The 14,843-nt window shown below is 42.0% G+C and overlaps 2 protein-coding genes across 3 annotated transcripts in view; one reads left to right on the forward strand and one right to left on the reverse strand.

Annotated features, from left to right (window-relative positions):
- Positions 1–9,225, reverse strand: part of adamts7 (a disintegrin-like and metallopeptidase (reprolysin type) with thrombospondin type 1 motif, 7) — a 50,070-nt gene extending 40,845 nt beyond the window's left edge. For both annotated transcript variants that reach the window (XM_031848359.1, XM_031848361.1), the window contains exons 1-3: positions 8,807–9,225; positions 6,345–6,712; positions 668–851 (exon numbers count right to left, since the gene is read on the reverse strand). In XM_031848359.1, the coding sequence (XP_031704219.1) occupies positions 668–851; positions 6,345–6,712; positions 8,807–8,927 (673 nt within the window). In that variant the 5' untranslated portion in view covers positions 8,928–9,225. The remainder of the gene's footprint in view (positions 1–667; positions 852–6,344; positions 6,713–8,806) is intronic.
- A 960-nt stretch (positions 9,226–10,185) lies between these two features.
- Positions 10,186–11,877, forward strand: rxfp3.3a2 (relaxin family peptide receptor 3.3a2). Its single transcript, XM_031848717.1, has one exon. It carries the CDS (start codon positions 10,264–10,266, stop codon positions 11,395–11,397), a length of 1,134 nt encoding a protein of 377 aa, XP_031704577.1. The 5' UTR covers positions 10,186–10,263; the 3' UTR covers positions 11,398–11,877.
- The last annotated feature ends 2,966 nt before the right edge of the window (positions 11,878–14,843 follow it).

Genomic DNA, 14,843 nt, shown 5'->3' on the forward strand with positions numbered 1-14,843 from the left:
ACACACACACACACACACACACACACACACACACACACACACACACACACACACACACACACAATGATTTTCTTTTATCGTGACAGTACATTGCATCCATCCATCGATCTACGTACGGTAATAACGCTGATACTTTGTACTTCTATTTCCTTCTGTGAGCAGTGTCATTTACATCAGCAGGTGCCTGAATAGAAAAAATAATAAATCCGATACCTGAGCATGATTTGTTCTTTCAAAAGTATTAAAACTGCCACTTAGTATTACACACACTGCCGCATTGATGTCTGGAAGAGAAAGGAAAGGCGTTCCTTTTGTTTTTACTGATTCATGTGGCAAACGCTGTGCAAAGTCCTAATTATTCACAAAGTCAAAGCACATTTTCTCTGCAGGATGCTCCAATTATTTTCAGGGTCAGAATTTAAAGAAGCAGAATTATGAGCTCTGCTCTGCAGATTATCAGCTGGAGACGGACTAAAGAGAGAGGGACAACAAAATATTGTCAACCATCAGCTTCATTCTTCATTCAGTCAGGGCTCTGAGTCTCACATTTGCCATGTGACTGGATTGTATTAGTTAATTTCAAGGAATGAACGAGTATTGTAAAAACTTGTTAATAATGGTGCAAACACGTTTGTGTGCATGCGTGGTGAAAATAAAAGTGACTTACTTGTGATTCCACAGGTACCGTTGAGAGGTTGTCTCCCTGAGATGGGCTGTACGACTGGACTCCGGGAGGGAGGGGACGCCTGGCGTTTGTAGATGGCGTGGGACTGTGGGCCTGAGGAGTCATCGCTCGACTTCTCCAGAGGGTGAATGAAGAACTCTTCATCGGACAACTTGAACAGTCCTGTCTGATGTAAAAGAAGGGCTGTAGGTCAGGTCTCCTCATCTCTTTTTACGGAGCCATTTACAATAATATCTTGATATTTCAACAGCACTTTCAAGCAAAACAATGTGCTTCGTGTATTTTATTTGATCTTCTGCAACAATAGACTTTAACTACCAAACTATTATGATGAGCAATTAAATTGTTCTATATCATTATTTAAAGCAAAACTCACAAAACATTTGTAGTTCTAGATTCTTAAATGTGAGAGTTTGCCGTTTACATTGCAGCACATTGAGTATTTTGGGGGTTTGGACTGTTGTTTGGATTAAACTAGACATTTGAAGCAACCACCTTGTGCTTATTTTACAGTTTTCTGATGTTATGTTAGTAATAGTATGGCCCAGGATCCCACAAAACTGATTCGTCTCCAGGACACAAAAACAAAACTTGGAAGCTTCCAGTGAAACAGTATAAACAGCCTGATGTCTTAAATTTGCTGTAGACATCCAGGGCGTGACCGACACAGGAGAAAGATCAGATGTCACACAAATGACCGCACCCTAAACCACGCTGGCACGGTGCCAAAACCAAATTACAGTAGCCCCACTCTTTTTTCTGTTGACCATCCTTGCCCCATATATAGTTCTTGTCCACCTTCTGGTCCCATCAGCTTCACTGGGACTCTGTGACTCTGACAGACAGGAGGGCTGGTGCTAGAATACATGTACAGTAACACATGGGGAAAGTCGAGTAAGGAGAGCGCTCTTCTGTCCTTACACTTGCTATTTTGAGTGCATAACTATGGCAAAATGCAGTGCACTAGGAGCAGTGTTGAGAAACAGCTAGCAAAGTTCAGGTCACACAGATTCAAATGAAACAGTTCACCTACATTGTTCACAATTTAAAATTTGGAGCTAAGTTCACAAAAAAATGAGCTAGTTCAAGTTCATTTCTTCAGTGTTTTCTTTTAAACTGGTCAGATTATATTTTAGCCCTATATTTGAAATAGCACTATTTCATGTCTTACATTCTCATTTTACTTGTGTGATTTTAAATGTTTTGTTTCATACATAGGCCTTAATATTTATAGAGCATTGTTGAACGGAGCCTGAGATTCAAGGTTTCTCAAGTTCTTCAATGACTGCTTCATTGTAATTTTGTGCACGTGATAACAAATAACTTTAAACGGTCTCAAAACATGTGCACATAAAAACCTTTAGTAACCAGTAGTTTTTTTATTACATTCATTTGTACCCATGGTTTTTTTTGTATTGTAATTTTGCAAGATTTCACAATATCTGCAAAACAGCATTATGTTTGTATTCATTATTTACTCCAGTTGACTCATGCTTTTAGCTTAAATACACAGGAGAAATGCAAACAAGACATTCCCCATTGTTACAATCACACTGCACTATACATTGCTGTAATGTTCTATTCAATATTTAGACTGAGTGGTTGAGACTGCTTTCCATCATGTGCCCTCTGCTCTGTAAATAACATTCATCCTTGCACTGTTTGTTTGTTTGTGAATCTCTGTAAATACCAAGTAGTCTCCGCCCCACTGTCACCAGCAAAACCTCCAAAACATGTATTCCACCAGTAGCTCATTGAGTTCTTACATTATTGTATTTTAAGAAAACCTTTACTATGACACAATCCTGATATTTCCAAGATAAGGTTAGGTCAACAATCTTTCCAGTAAGAAATAGAGAAGATATCCATTTGACATTTTGAGTTCAGCAACAGAGAAAATTGCACAGGCTTTGGTTGACATGTTGATATTTGCTTTGAAACTATAAAGAATCAGAGGACAACTGCCTTTGTACACCATCACATACGTATGCTCATGTTCGGATCAAAAAGAGCCGACGTGCATCTCAACAGCATGTCAGGTCGCAACAGTTTAGATCTATGGATTCCTAACCTCCTCAGTAATCAGTCACAGAGGGTTGGGATGGGAGGTGCTGCCAAATACTCGACATCAACAAGGGTGTGTTTTGTCTCTTACAAGGCTTCTTTAGTTGTACACAGATATGTCAGCAATCAGTTATTAAAGAAAATAAGTATTTCTTTAGACCATTAATTGCTAAAGTAGTTATTTGATTGGTGTGATGCCAATCATGTCCCAGTGCAACAACAGAAGCAATAATAGACTTATATGTTATATAATCTTTTGAAAAACATTGAGTTTGAATAATTATAATCTGTATACTTCAGCTAAGCAGGTCTGAAGCCCCATACACTCGTACTTTAAGTGCCTTTTGTCCAGATACAATGAAATGACCCCACTTACCGATTAATTTATGAAAAGTGACATTTTTTATGAATTCATTAAGACTTCAAAGATAAAGCAGATGGAGACCAGTACTAGAACATTAACACCCACACACGCACGCGCCACTTCATCAACAACACTTGCTCGTACAACAGCCAGCTTCTCCAATTAACAAACTGCATTTTTAAAATTCCACACAAGAAAGGTGCAGAGAGAAAACAGAAAGCAGGACAAAACTGCTGTATGTCAACCAGTCACGATGCAGTTTACATTACTCCTCCACCACAAGGACACACATGTAATACTTGATTAATCACAGGCAAACATTAATGCTCATCTCAGGTTTGCCAAAGGCTTCGGATAATCTTTAGGACTAAAATAAACCCACATGAAGAAGAAATCAAGGAGTCTTTTTGGACCAAACAGAAGAATGGTCATAACTGGCCACAGCAGTCAAGCTGACTTCAATCTAGCTGATGATCACTTGCTGCAGACCACACTGAAGCCAAAAAGCCCCAAAACGAGCAAGCAGCAAAGCCGGCTGCTGCACAGAGATGGCAGAGCGCCACCAATGTGGAAACCATGCATCTGCTGATGTTTATGGGTTGTAAGCTTCAGAAAGTAAATGTCTGCAAAGGATTAACAATTAATTATCCATCGAAATGCCTTTGAAGTTCATTTTTGTGTGTCGGATTACTTTTTGGTCTCCTCTGAAAACATGAATTAGGGCTTATTTTTTAAAGTGTGTACGGGACTCTGGAGTTTTTGACATCTAGCAGCGCCGTGGACAATTTTCTTACGAGTGGGTCCCCATTTTCTTTGGCACATGCGTCCTAGTACACAGTCCTGCCAACGGTTTCCCACTATTCCTCTGATCCACAGGTGGCCTTAATGTACCATGAAGTGCAGCGATGTGCCAGCAAAGACAGGAGAGTCGACTGATTAAAGTGAACATGGATATAAACAATGCAGGGTTTGAAATACCTTTAAAAAGGAAATGACATATGTTGTGAGAGGAAGGAAATTTCATTTGTTAGACCCAAAGGATACAAATGAGTTTTGGTGAGAAACACTGAATCTAAAAAAGGTAACTTTTCTTTGTTTACAGGAAACCTCCACCTTCGCCTGCTCATTGCAACAGCCAGCCTCTGCAGTGAATCCTGCAGCTTTATATATGCTGACAGAATGCAGACAAGGTCGAGATGTTCGGTTACTATTCAGCTGAACATTAGAGTTGGTAAGACGTGTGATCTGTAGAACTCCAATTGCATATCAACCGGGTATGAACTAATGCAAGGTGATTCAAACTTCTCAAGAGCAGCTTTTGTTTTGAGATTTTTTTTGTGTGTAGAAAGCATCTAAAGTAACAGAAGGGTGCAGTGAGCAAAAACATGCGGTCATCGATACCTTCGTTTGGTGGAAATGGTTTCGTAGAAGTTCACAAAGCAAAGCTAAGACACGCGTTTCAACAGCGGTGAGCTGTAGAAAATCTCCGTACACATAAAACCTTGTAGCAGAGGGAATATAGAGGCAGGAGGGCGTGTCCATAGTTCTGACAGCTAAGGTGAAAAACAGCACAGTGGGCGACGGATCACAAAAAAAGAAGAAGAAAGGATTAAAGACAAGAAAATATTTGCCTTTGGTCAGGTTAAGGGCAGATAAAGCTTTGAACAACATGAATACATGGATGGTGTCAAAGGTGGTGGTGCAGATGGCTGCTGCTGAATGATTGCGCCCCTGTACCCGTTTCAAGTTGATCATTTCCAGCAAGCCAATGGAGAATGAGCGTGACACTAACATGAATGCGACTCTACGGTCTTTAGATCTTAACCCGACAAAGCTTTGTTCAGATGCAGGAGGATTTAATAAAAATCTGCAGGAAGTTCACGATGCTCTCGAGACAGAATCTCAAAGTAACGTTTACCTCGAGCAATTCAGATTGTATTCACGCGACAATTCAATTCCTCAGGTGCACTATAAAGCAGCCTCCGAGTTAATCGGAATCCTGTTTTCTTGGAGAAAGGTGCTGATGAAAGGCAAAACCTCAAGGAATTATTACCGACTACAGCGGCCTTTTCCTTTCTTACACGCTGAAGGCAATCTTTGTTTACTTTAAGAGGAGGATGCGAGTCTCGCGTTCGATACATTTCCCACCGGGGTTGCCTCTACAGCTGAATAAGGTCAAGCAGACAGAGAGGGGCAAAGGGGGGGGGGCGATATCAGAGGTAGCTGCGGTCTCAGCGCAGTACAGAGCGGCGGACATTAACAAGCAGTGGGGAACAACAAAGAGACTCACATGCACCAACATGCATGCACGGCCGTAATGGCTACGGAAGCAAAGAACAGAGAAGCTCCTCTACATCTTTACATAGTTGTTTGCTGCTATATTAATGCTCTGAATATTGTATATAGAACCTTTAAATGAGGTTGTGATTAATAATTCATCAAGATAACAAATGAATTATTCAATCTCTGTGATAATCACATTAATTTGCTATTCAAACGAAGAAATGGCGATTGTGTGTGTGTGGTACAAGGAAATTCAGCATGTTTGATAGTCACGGACCAGCCTACTGAGGAGCAGTTTTACTGCAGCATTTGGAGAATAAAAAAACAAAACAAGATTAAAAATAGTCTGTTGTCGATGTACAATCGCAGACCACTCCCTTAGCAGTCTAAAAAAAACATGCTCCTTTATGAGCACACACCTGCGATCACAGAGGCAGAGCGCTACATGAATGGCTCGCTGCATTTTGAAGGAACAGTCTTTGAACAGAATCAATGCACTGAAGGGAGTGTCACTTTGTTCTTCAGCCTCAACAGTTACACGGTAGAAGTATACAGTCAAGGTTTACAGCAAAGCCTGAAGGTGGTTCTGCATGCGAGCGTTTGTACAGTATATGCTCCACTGCTCGCAAATACCATGTTTAACTGGGACAATTTGTGGTTTCAACTGTCAGACTGTGTACATCTTGAGGCTGGAGTTATGCTCTTAAGCTCCAAGTCTGGATAGCCGATGACGTCAGACACCTATGTTTGGTGGAAAACACATCCAGGGTGTGTAGCTGTCTAAAAGACCCTCAGGTCAATCTGCAGTTTTGATGTGAATTGCTCATAACAATCACTTAACTCAGCTCTGAATACAGCCCCCTGCTGTGGCTGACACCTCCGTGTTAAACTTGAAATGCATTTAGATACAACATCCAATTGGACTTCAATCTTTTAAAAGTTACTCACCAGTCCATCACAGGTACTTATGGCTGCGCTTCCTTTACCGGTGGCCTCGTCCCACACCTCACCTAAGAAATGGCACTGGGAGGCTCCAGCGGGATGGATCTTGGCCCCATCCAGGCCGCCATACCTCCTCTCCGTCAGGAAGCCCGGAGCCAGCAGGTGTGGGTTGAGGGTGAGGTTAAAGTGCAAACTGTGGCCGCCGTGCCACAGCTGGTAGAAGACTCGATCTACGGCCACTGGTCCAACTGACGCTTCCCGCCGCTGTACGCGGCGAGCATGGTGAGACAGGAAGTTGGACAGGAAGTGACCTCTGGCATCCACTCTAGTGGGGTGAACCACTTCATACTGAGGCAGATCCTGCTGAAAGTTCCCTGTGAAAACCATGGTGGGAAGAGAAGATGTGAGAGAAGATGGGTTAATAAATCATGGGAAAGAGGAGGGCAATTAAATAATTAAAGTGGCTGTAAAGCCGTAAATAAAAGCGGGGAAGCTCTAAATAAACCCATATGGGTGTCTCATCTGTCATTGTTTCATGTTTGCCGAGCCTGTTAGAGGAACACTGGATTCGTGTCCATTATCCTTCTCTGAATTTCTACTCTCATATGCCACCGGTTTGATAAAGTCGGGGAAATTCATTACCCTCATAAAAAAATGTGTTTGCTTAATTTCCTGTACTTATAAGTATCTGAACTACCAAATTCCTGTATGGGCAAAGAAAATGTGAGGGATTACAAGCAGTCTGCTCTTCTCAGTTCTATACAGTCTGGCTGCTGATGACTGTAGTACACATTTGTCCCATGAAATGCATTTGAATGTTTCCAGTTTATTGTAGAGATTAAGTCTTACTTAACATCGCATATCTTTTTCCTTCAATTCATTACATCAAACAATCAATGTCTAAAAAAAAGTGAGGTGTGGCTTGAAAACTTGTGAAACTATAATTTAAAAGTATCTTAGATGTTTTTAAGAGATTGGGACCAGTTGTCTTTTTTAAATAGGGGAAGCCAAAGGACTAAAATCCTGCAGCTGCACCACTTTTGTTGATACAAGGTTTGTTTACTGGATATATGAACAATTACATTTATTTTAACGTTCAATTTCAATGCGTTCCTTAAGATGATTTTCACTAAGGGGTTGTCATACCATAGCATCATCATTTCCAGACACACTGCCTTCGCATGTACGAAGGTAATCTGTCAGCGTACAAGGACCTCCTTAAACATTATGCCAGCATTAGCATATTGTCACTCAAAGGCAATGAGCCGAAGGCAAACAGAGATCTCGCACACAGATTTGTGATGAGGTCAGATATGGTTTCACTCCTTGCATGGGATTATCTGCACAAATATTTTCAAGAATACATCAGTGCATGCGAGGTAAATGTGTTTGGCAATGCAGTTATTTGCCATGAGGAAAGGACTGGGATGTGAAACTCAATTTAGAGAAACCATCAGTTTCAAAAATAAGACGCTGTGAAGAAAATGCCAATAACTGCGAGCAGCTGAGCTTGGAGGAGGTGGTTAACAATGTGGGGGAAAACACAACATTTATTTCACCAAGTTGGGTACAAAGAAGGCTAGAAATGATGACTGGCATTCGGATGGCTGTTTCCTCGCTCTACTTTTACGTGTTTTGCTATAATAAATACAATTATGTACAGCAAGAAAGAATAAAGAACTACCTTAAACGTATTAAAAAGGAAGCCTGTGTCCCAGAGCTTCTTCATTTGGATTTTTCAGCAGTTTAGAGATAAACTTTAAGCTCCCTGTGGCAACATTTATCACCTGAAATCATTTCTGTTTGATTTACACAGGTTTAGACGGAGTGCATCCAGACTCTGTTCTGCTTGTACCTGGTATCTCAGGATAACTGTGACTGTTAACATCCAAACCACGAACTAGAGGGAAGACTGGGAGGTCGAACATGTTTGGAGTGAAGGCCAGCGAGCGTTTCCTACAAGACAATGGAGGGTTGATTCTCTGATGTGATGATACCCACTGGGCCTGAAAAGTGATACACTTTGCAAAGCAGAATGGAAACCGGCTCCATTACGAGAATGATGATGCATCCTGTAGATACCCAAAGACAAATTCTGTTTCCTGACCTTCACCGGTGAGGTCAGAGGTCAGTGTCAGCTGCACTGGGAGTCTGTGCGTTGGCTCAAGGGCAGTGCAGATGCTTTCCTACGCGGAGACTAAACCTCTGATGATTCAACGGAAAGAAGGTATCTCCAGCTCCCAGACCGAGCTGCAAAAACCTTGGTTTTAATTACTATGGTCGGAAGAAAACTTTGTAAACACAAGTCACAGCTGGCCTCCCCTCCACAGTGAGGACTGCTGGCCTGGTTCTGAGCTTAATTAGATGCACTCTGAAACAAATGTGCACAACAAAAAGCAGCCAAAACATTAAGAGGACGTGGCAATAGCCTGAAAAAGCTTGACACGTTTAGTTTCAGGCTTACTGACCTGGTCCATGTGATAGTCCCAATGTTCTGCAGTTCTCCAGGACCGTCAGAAGTGCGATGAAGAGGTGAATGGGAGAGACTCCCTGTCCAGAAGCGTGAAACCCGCAGTCCAAACGGGTCATTTTGTCAAGAAGGCAGACTGTACTTTGGGAACATTTACTAAGGCCTTTCTAACAGCGCGTCGATTGTCAATTCAAATCACTTCCATCTGGGCTGGGTGCGCGTTTTCGCTTTGTTGCGGAGCATGCAATGAAACTGTGACAGTGTCAACAAACTTCTCCAATTCAGGCCCGGACATTGTCCGCCTCCATGCGCTGTCTTTGTTGCATCCTCGGTCTTTTCACACTCGTTTGGACGTCGGTGTTAATGTTTGCTTGCGAGTAGCTGCCCCTTCTGTCCTCCATCAGTCTCCTACCAGCAGCCAAGTGACAGCTTAAAAATGTTTCCCCCTGCAAACTTTCGCAGAGCCACCCCCACAGATGGGTGGACTTAAGACAATGGGCCATCTTTCAGCTGGTCTGCGGGCTTAAAGGGGAATGCTACTCCAAGAAATCGGATATAGCGCTTCAATCCAATTGGCAGATCCCACAACTGAGGTCCTTTGGGTTTTCAGCGGGTCACATGAGGACCAGTTCCGATATTGTTGCGTTCACTTGAAGTCAGACAAATGATGACAGCTCAGCGGCTTCGGTCTGAGCATTGTTACAAACCTTCTCGGAAGAAAGCACTTCAGTGAGGTTTCTGATATGAAAAATACAACAACTTTGCGGTCATGTATGTACTTGTTTTAAACTGGAATAAAGTCTGCTTTGAAAAACAACAACACGCTCTACTTCATTGTATTACTTTGTTGTCATCAGTTTGAGTTAGCGCCCCCTCCAGCGGAAGAATGGAGGCACTGTGGACCACTGATGCAGGGAGAATACTTGTGCACATGTGTTTTAGAAGCTTGTCCATCAATTCCTATCACACCCCTCGGTTATAATAAGCATGTTAATAATGAAGCGCTTTAACGCACACTGATTTGGGAGATGATGCTCACAAATGTGGAGGAGGATTTCACTTTTATCTTCGTTTCTTAATTCCTGTATTTTACTTTCTTGATGAAAAGTTGTCACTTATCCAGCATACCTTCACATGCCTACTAAGCGCATATGCTGTGAATTAGAAAAATAAATTCATGGAGACCAATCAGCAAAGTCGTGCTCTTGTGTTTGCTGCTGTTTTCGGGATGCTTTGGCTCATTTCTGGGACTCTGGCTGTCTGCTGCAGTCACGTCTTGTGCGACCAATCGCGGCTCAGCAGCGGAGCGACACACCTGTATAAAAGCAGACTCAGATTGATTGAATGGGGATGAAGAGCTCAGACACATGAGCATGGTGTACCTGTGTTGTGTTTACGTCTAGCCTGTGCGCGCAGCAGAACGCCTAGTTGCGAGTCCGGGTCCCTACTTTAAACATGGATGACATATTTAACCACAGCGGAGGACTTAACCGGAGTTCACCTGGCGATGAGAAATTCAATTTCCAAGACATCGACGTGAGCGCGGACGGCACTCCCATCCTGAGGATACTCATCTCCGTGGTGTACTCTGTAGTTTGCGCAATAGGTTTGGTGGGGAATCTGCTTGTGTTTTTCCTCATGAGGTTACGACAAGGTCGGAAGAAGTCCACCATCAATTTTTTCATCATCAACTTGGCGGTGACGGACCTCCAGTTCGTGCTCACTCTGCCCTTCTGGGCCGTGGACACCGTGCTGGACTTCAGCTGGCCGTTTGGAGACGCCATGTGCAAAATCATCCTCTCGGTCACCGTGATGAACATGTACGCCAGCGTCTTTTTTCTCACTGCCATGAGTGTGACCCGCTACTGGTCAGTCACCTCGGCCCTGAGGAAAAAAGCGTACAGGAGGTCAGGGCGCGTCAAGTGGTTGTGCGCGGTGCTGTGGGTGGCGGCGACGGTGGCCACGGCTCCGACATCTATCTTCTCCACCGTGACTGTGGTTGCCGGAGAAAAACTCTGCCTCCTCAAGTTCCCCGATGGACATGACTGGCTCGCCCTCTATCACATCCAGAAAATATTGATAGCCTTCATCATCCCTATGTTCATAGTCTGTGTCAACTATTTGATGCTCCTGCGCTTCGTAAGGCGGAGGAGCATGAGCACCAGCAACCCGAAACGGAGATCCAGAGTCACCAAGTCTGTCGCCATTGTGGTTTTGTCCTTCTTCGTTTGCTGGATGCCAAACCACGCCATCACATTCTGGGGTGTCTTGGTCAAATTTAACGTGGTCGAGTGGGATAAATCATATTACATGATGCACACGTATGTGTTCCCGGTCACTGTGTGCTTGGCGCACGCAAACAGCTGCTTGAACCCGGTGCTTTACTGTCTGATGAGGCCAGAGATCAGGAAGATGCTCAGCGGTTTGTTTTGGAGAGTGCCCACTTCATCCATATCCAATAAGGGCGACGGGACGCGCTATTTTACGCAGGGAGAAACGCAGGGAGTCTTGCCTCTCCAGGTTTTGGACAATGGCCAGTCCTCGTTGTCCATCATAGACCGTAAAGGTTTACCAAGCTCCAGCCGATAACTTCAGCCTGGTGAAAAATAGACCTCGTGTAGCTGTTTTTTGTCTCTGGTTGTCCACCTGTAACTGTCATAACTCGTGCGTAATGCTTTCGTATTCCAAAATGTAAGATGTTTAGCTACAACTAACCGTGCACTTTATCAAGTGGTTGTCATAATGCCATGAACAATGTATGACAAGTGTAATGTGGACTTTATTGAATTCCTAAAACTGTCACAAAATATTTTGTTGAGTGACGAACAAGCCTAAATTCCTCTCTCCTTTCTGTCCTTTGTAAGATTATATTTATGAAATGTTTGCCTTTTCTGGGCAGCGAAGAGCGACACAAAACATGGCAACAGAGAGACGGGGACACGGGGGACAAACGTCTCCGGGCTGGAAACGCACTGGAGACTTTTTTTTTTGAGATTTGCGGACTCTTAGACACGAGACCCTCGGCAAAACATGGGATTATTCAATGAAGAAGGACCTAAAATGAATTTGGAGATAATCACAAGTTTGCATTGTGTACTACCATGTAAAGTCTGTCTGTAAATAAATCGATTTTTCGAAGTGGCTTCACTGAGCGTCTTTAATTCTCCGACTCGAACTTGTGACTACATTTTGAGATTTATCACAGTGACAAAATCTTTCCACAGAGAGACAGAGTTATAGACACCTAGCTAGACACACACAGACTCACAAAAACAATACCAGCCACACGTGGACAGTTGCATTTCTAAAGGTCTTTCCTTTGACTTTCAACAATAAAAAAAACTCTTGTTTTTAAGAAATGTCATGTGTGCTTTGTTGAGTTTGACATTTGAGCAGTGTACAGATAAAGTGGGAGACAGGCACACCTACTATGCAGAAGCACTCAGATAAGACAATAAAATACTGCAGCTCCAACCACCTGCATTATTTTTGCAGCACTAGCTCTAGTCCAAGACAAAGGCTGTGTCAGGTGAGCCCAGGGGGGAGGTTGATGGTGGCTGCAGAGAGGTCAGATTCGGCATCGGAGCAGGTCCTCTTGAGGTGATTGAGTAAACTCAATGTTGGAGAGCCCGGAGCTGAGGGAGTCTCCTGGTTGCAGGCAGCAGATGCAGCGTCTGCTGACAGGTTTGTGTACTAAAATCTGTCCCTGTCATTATTTTCTCCTCTTTGTTTTGTGTGGCCTATCCATGATCACATAGTGTCCAAAATGCAGAGTTTTCCCTCAAGCACCAAGTGTTTGGAATAAGTATCAGTCCCATATTGTTCCTCTATCTGATCTCATTGGGCAATTTTCTTGATATATCCTAAAATCCAGATGCACTCCTGGATCTGAAGGAAAAAATCCCCAAAAGGCCTTTAACGATGATCAAAAAGGAAGAAAGTTCAGTGTGAGTGCTTTCCACCCCCAGGACCCCAATACATTGGTATTGTTTATTTGCTTATTTCCCCAAAGTTTCATTTTGCTTGGGCACTGAGCAAGAAATCTCCACTCTCTGTTTTCACTAACAGTAGTTGGGTGTGATTTATTACTGACATTCACCACATTTACTGTAGCTAATCATGCAGATGTCATAAGTAACATTTACGAGTTAACAAAGCACAGCAATGAATCCATACTCTTTCATACACACTACCTTTCAAAAGTTTGTGGTCTCCTGCCAAAAAGGCTTGATTCGTTACAGACAGATGATACTCAATTTCTTTGAAATATTTTTCATGCTTTAAGGTTGTAGAAAGTCCTCTTTAGTAATAATGTTATTTTGTCTGAAGGGTTTGTAAAAATCATGTTTTGTTTATGGAGAACAAAATGCTGTACAAATGGTTCAACCAGACAAGAAAAGAGACACAGATCCATCTGAGCAACAGTTGAATGAGAATAAAAGTAATCACCAGTCTTTGGTAAAAGAAACCAAGTGTGAAGTGCACATTAATGCAACCTATAAAAAGCTGGAATATTGACAGGTGTGTTGCTTTAGTAAAACTATTCTTAAAACATCACAGGATAAATCGAAGGTTAGTGTAGGGTTAGCACCACTAAATATTCTGGGAAGCTTTCTTTGGACAATCTGCAGTTTTCTCTGTGGTTAGATTGAAGATGTTGAAACTGTAATTTGCCAGTTGATATATTAGTATATCATTTATTATTAATTATTATTATATTATTAATATAATGCAGTATTGTAGTTCAAAAATGGTCTCGGGTAACTTATTATTCTTTCAAAAACAAAACATTCATTAAACAAATTCAAAATCGAAGGTTATTTGGGAGAAAATTGTTACAACTATATTCCCCACTAGCGTGTAACACTGTGGAGACGTTTTAGTCATTTAATAAACTATTTCAAATGTAAATAATACTGTTGTTGTCTCTGTTAGAATATCAATAATTGAAGGGAAGAAGATTCTGCTGCATGTTTACATAACTTCAGTGTTTTTTAGATGACTTGACTTTGTTTTTTTTGTTGGAGGTATTTCTCATCTTTAATGCTGTTTGTGTGGCTGCATTCAGTTTTTTTTCACCTCTTGCTGAATCTTACATTTGCTGCTACAACAATCTATTTCCTTCCTCAGGGATCATTATGTTTTCACCGTAACACTGTCAGCGGCAGATGGTTAGCGTGTGTCGACTGAATGGATCAAACCTGCATCCCTGAACACAAATGACAGCTTTAATCAACCTCACCACATGGCAGCTCGATATGTTTGTTCATTATTTTGTAGGTTAAAATGAGCTTTGATCGGCAGTTGGCTACACACGCACTGTTGTGCTCGAAGGCAAATTGTTCTTTGTGGTGCTCGGAGGAAAAATGCTTGAATTAGAACAGGACCCATGATGCAAACCTGTCAGTTTAATTCTCTACTAAAAACTGGCTTTAAGCCAAATATTATTAAGCTACTTATCGTACACCCAAGCTTGGAAATTTGCATGCTTATCTTCTGTTGAGGCTGTTGACATTTTAGATTCAGGAGGAGTCAATCTTCAAAAATGTTTTCAATAAAAAAGGTTTTGGTTTTCTGTAGTTATATTCAAATATACCCACATTACATATATTTATTATTATACATTTATTACCACATATATAGTGATGATCCACTTTGATTATTAATAAACAGTGGATAAGGTCCATAAGCTATAACACCGCCCCTGAGTTGTGGATAAAGAACGTCTTTTAAAGAAGCATTCCACAGGAAACTATAGTCCAGCGTTGAAAACCGGGGACTTTTGAGTTTCAAAGACCAGAGGCAGGGAGGGTCAAACTAATAGATTGGTTGCATTACGGGAAATGTAGAAACCGGTGTTTCTGGAACTTGACCCAAACAGAGAACCAAAAATTTGGAAAACTCGACACCTCTGTTGCTTTGATTTAGACCATTCTGTTTTAAACCCGAAAAAGCATTTTTATTACTTTTGTTAGTTTTAGAGAAATTATTCTCTCTCTCTCTCTCTCTCTCTCTCTCTCTCTCTCTCTCTCTCT

The sequence above is a fragment of the Anarrhichthys ocellatus genome, unplaced genomic scaffold (genome assembly GCF_004355925.1).
Source record: "Anarrhichthys ocellatus isolate YVR2014 unplaced genomic scaffold, GSC_Weel_1.0 scaffold8, whole genome shotgun sequence".
NCBI lineage: Eukaryota > Metazoa > Chordata > Actinopteri > Perciformes > Anarhichadidae > Anarrhichthys > Anarrhichthys ocellatus.

Coding starts and splice junctions, on each gene's coding strand:
- rxfp3.3a2 (XM_031848717.1), top strand. CDS start 10,264: ATGGATGACATATTTAACCACAGCGGAGGACTTAACCGGAGTTCACCT.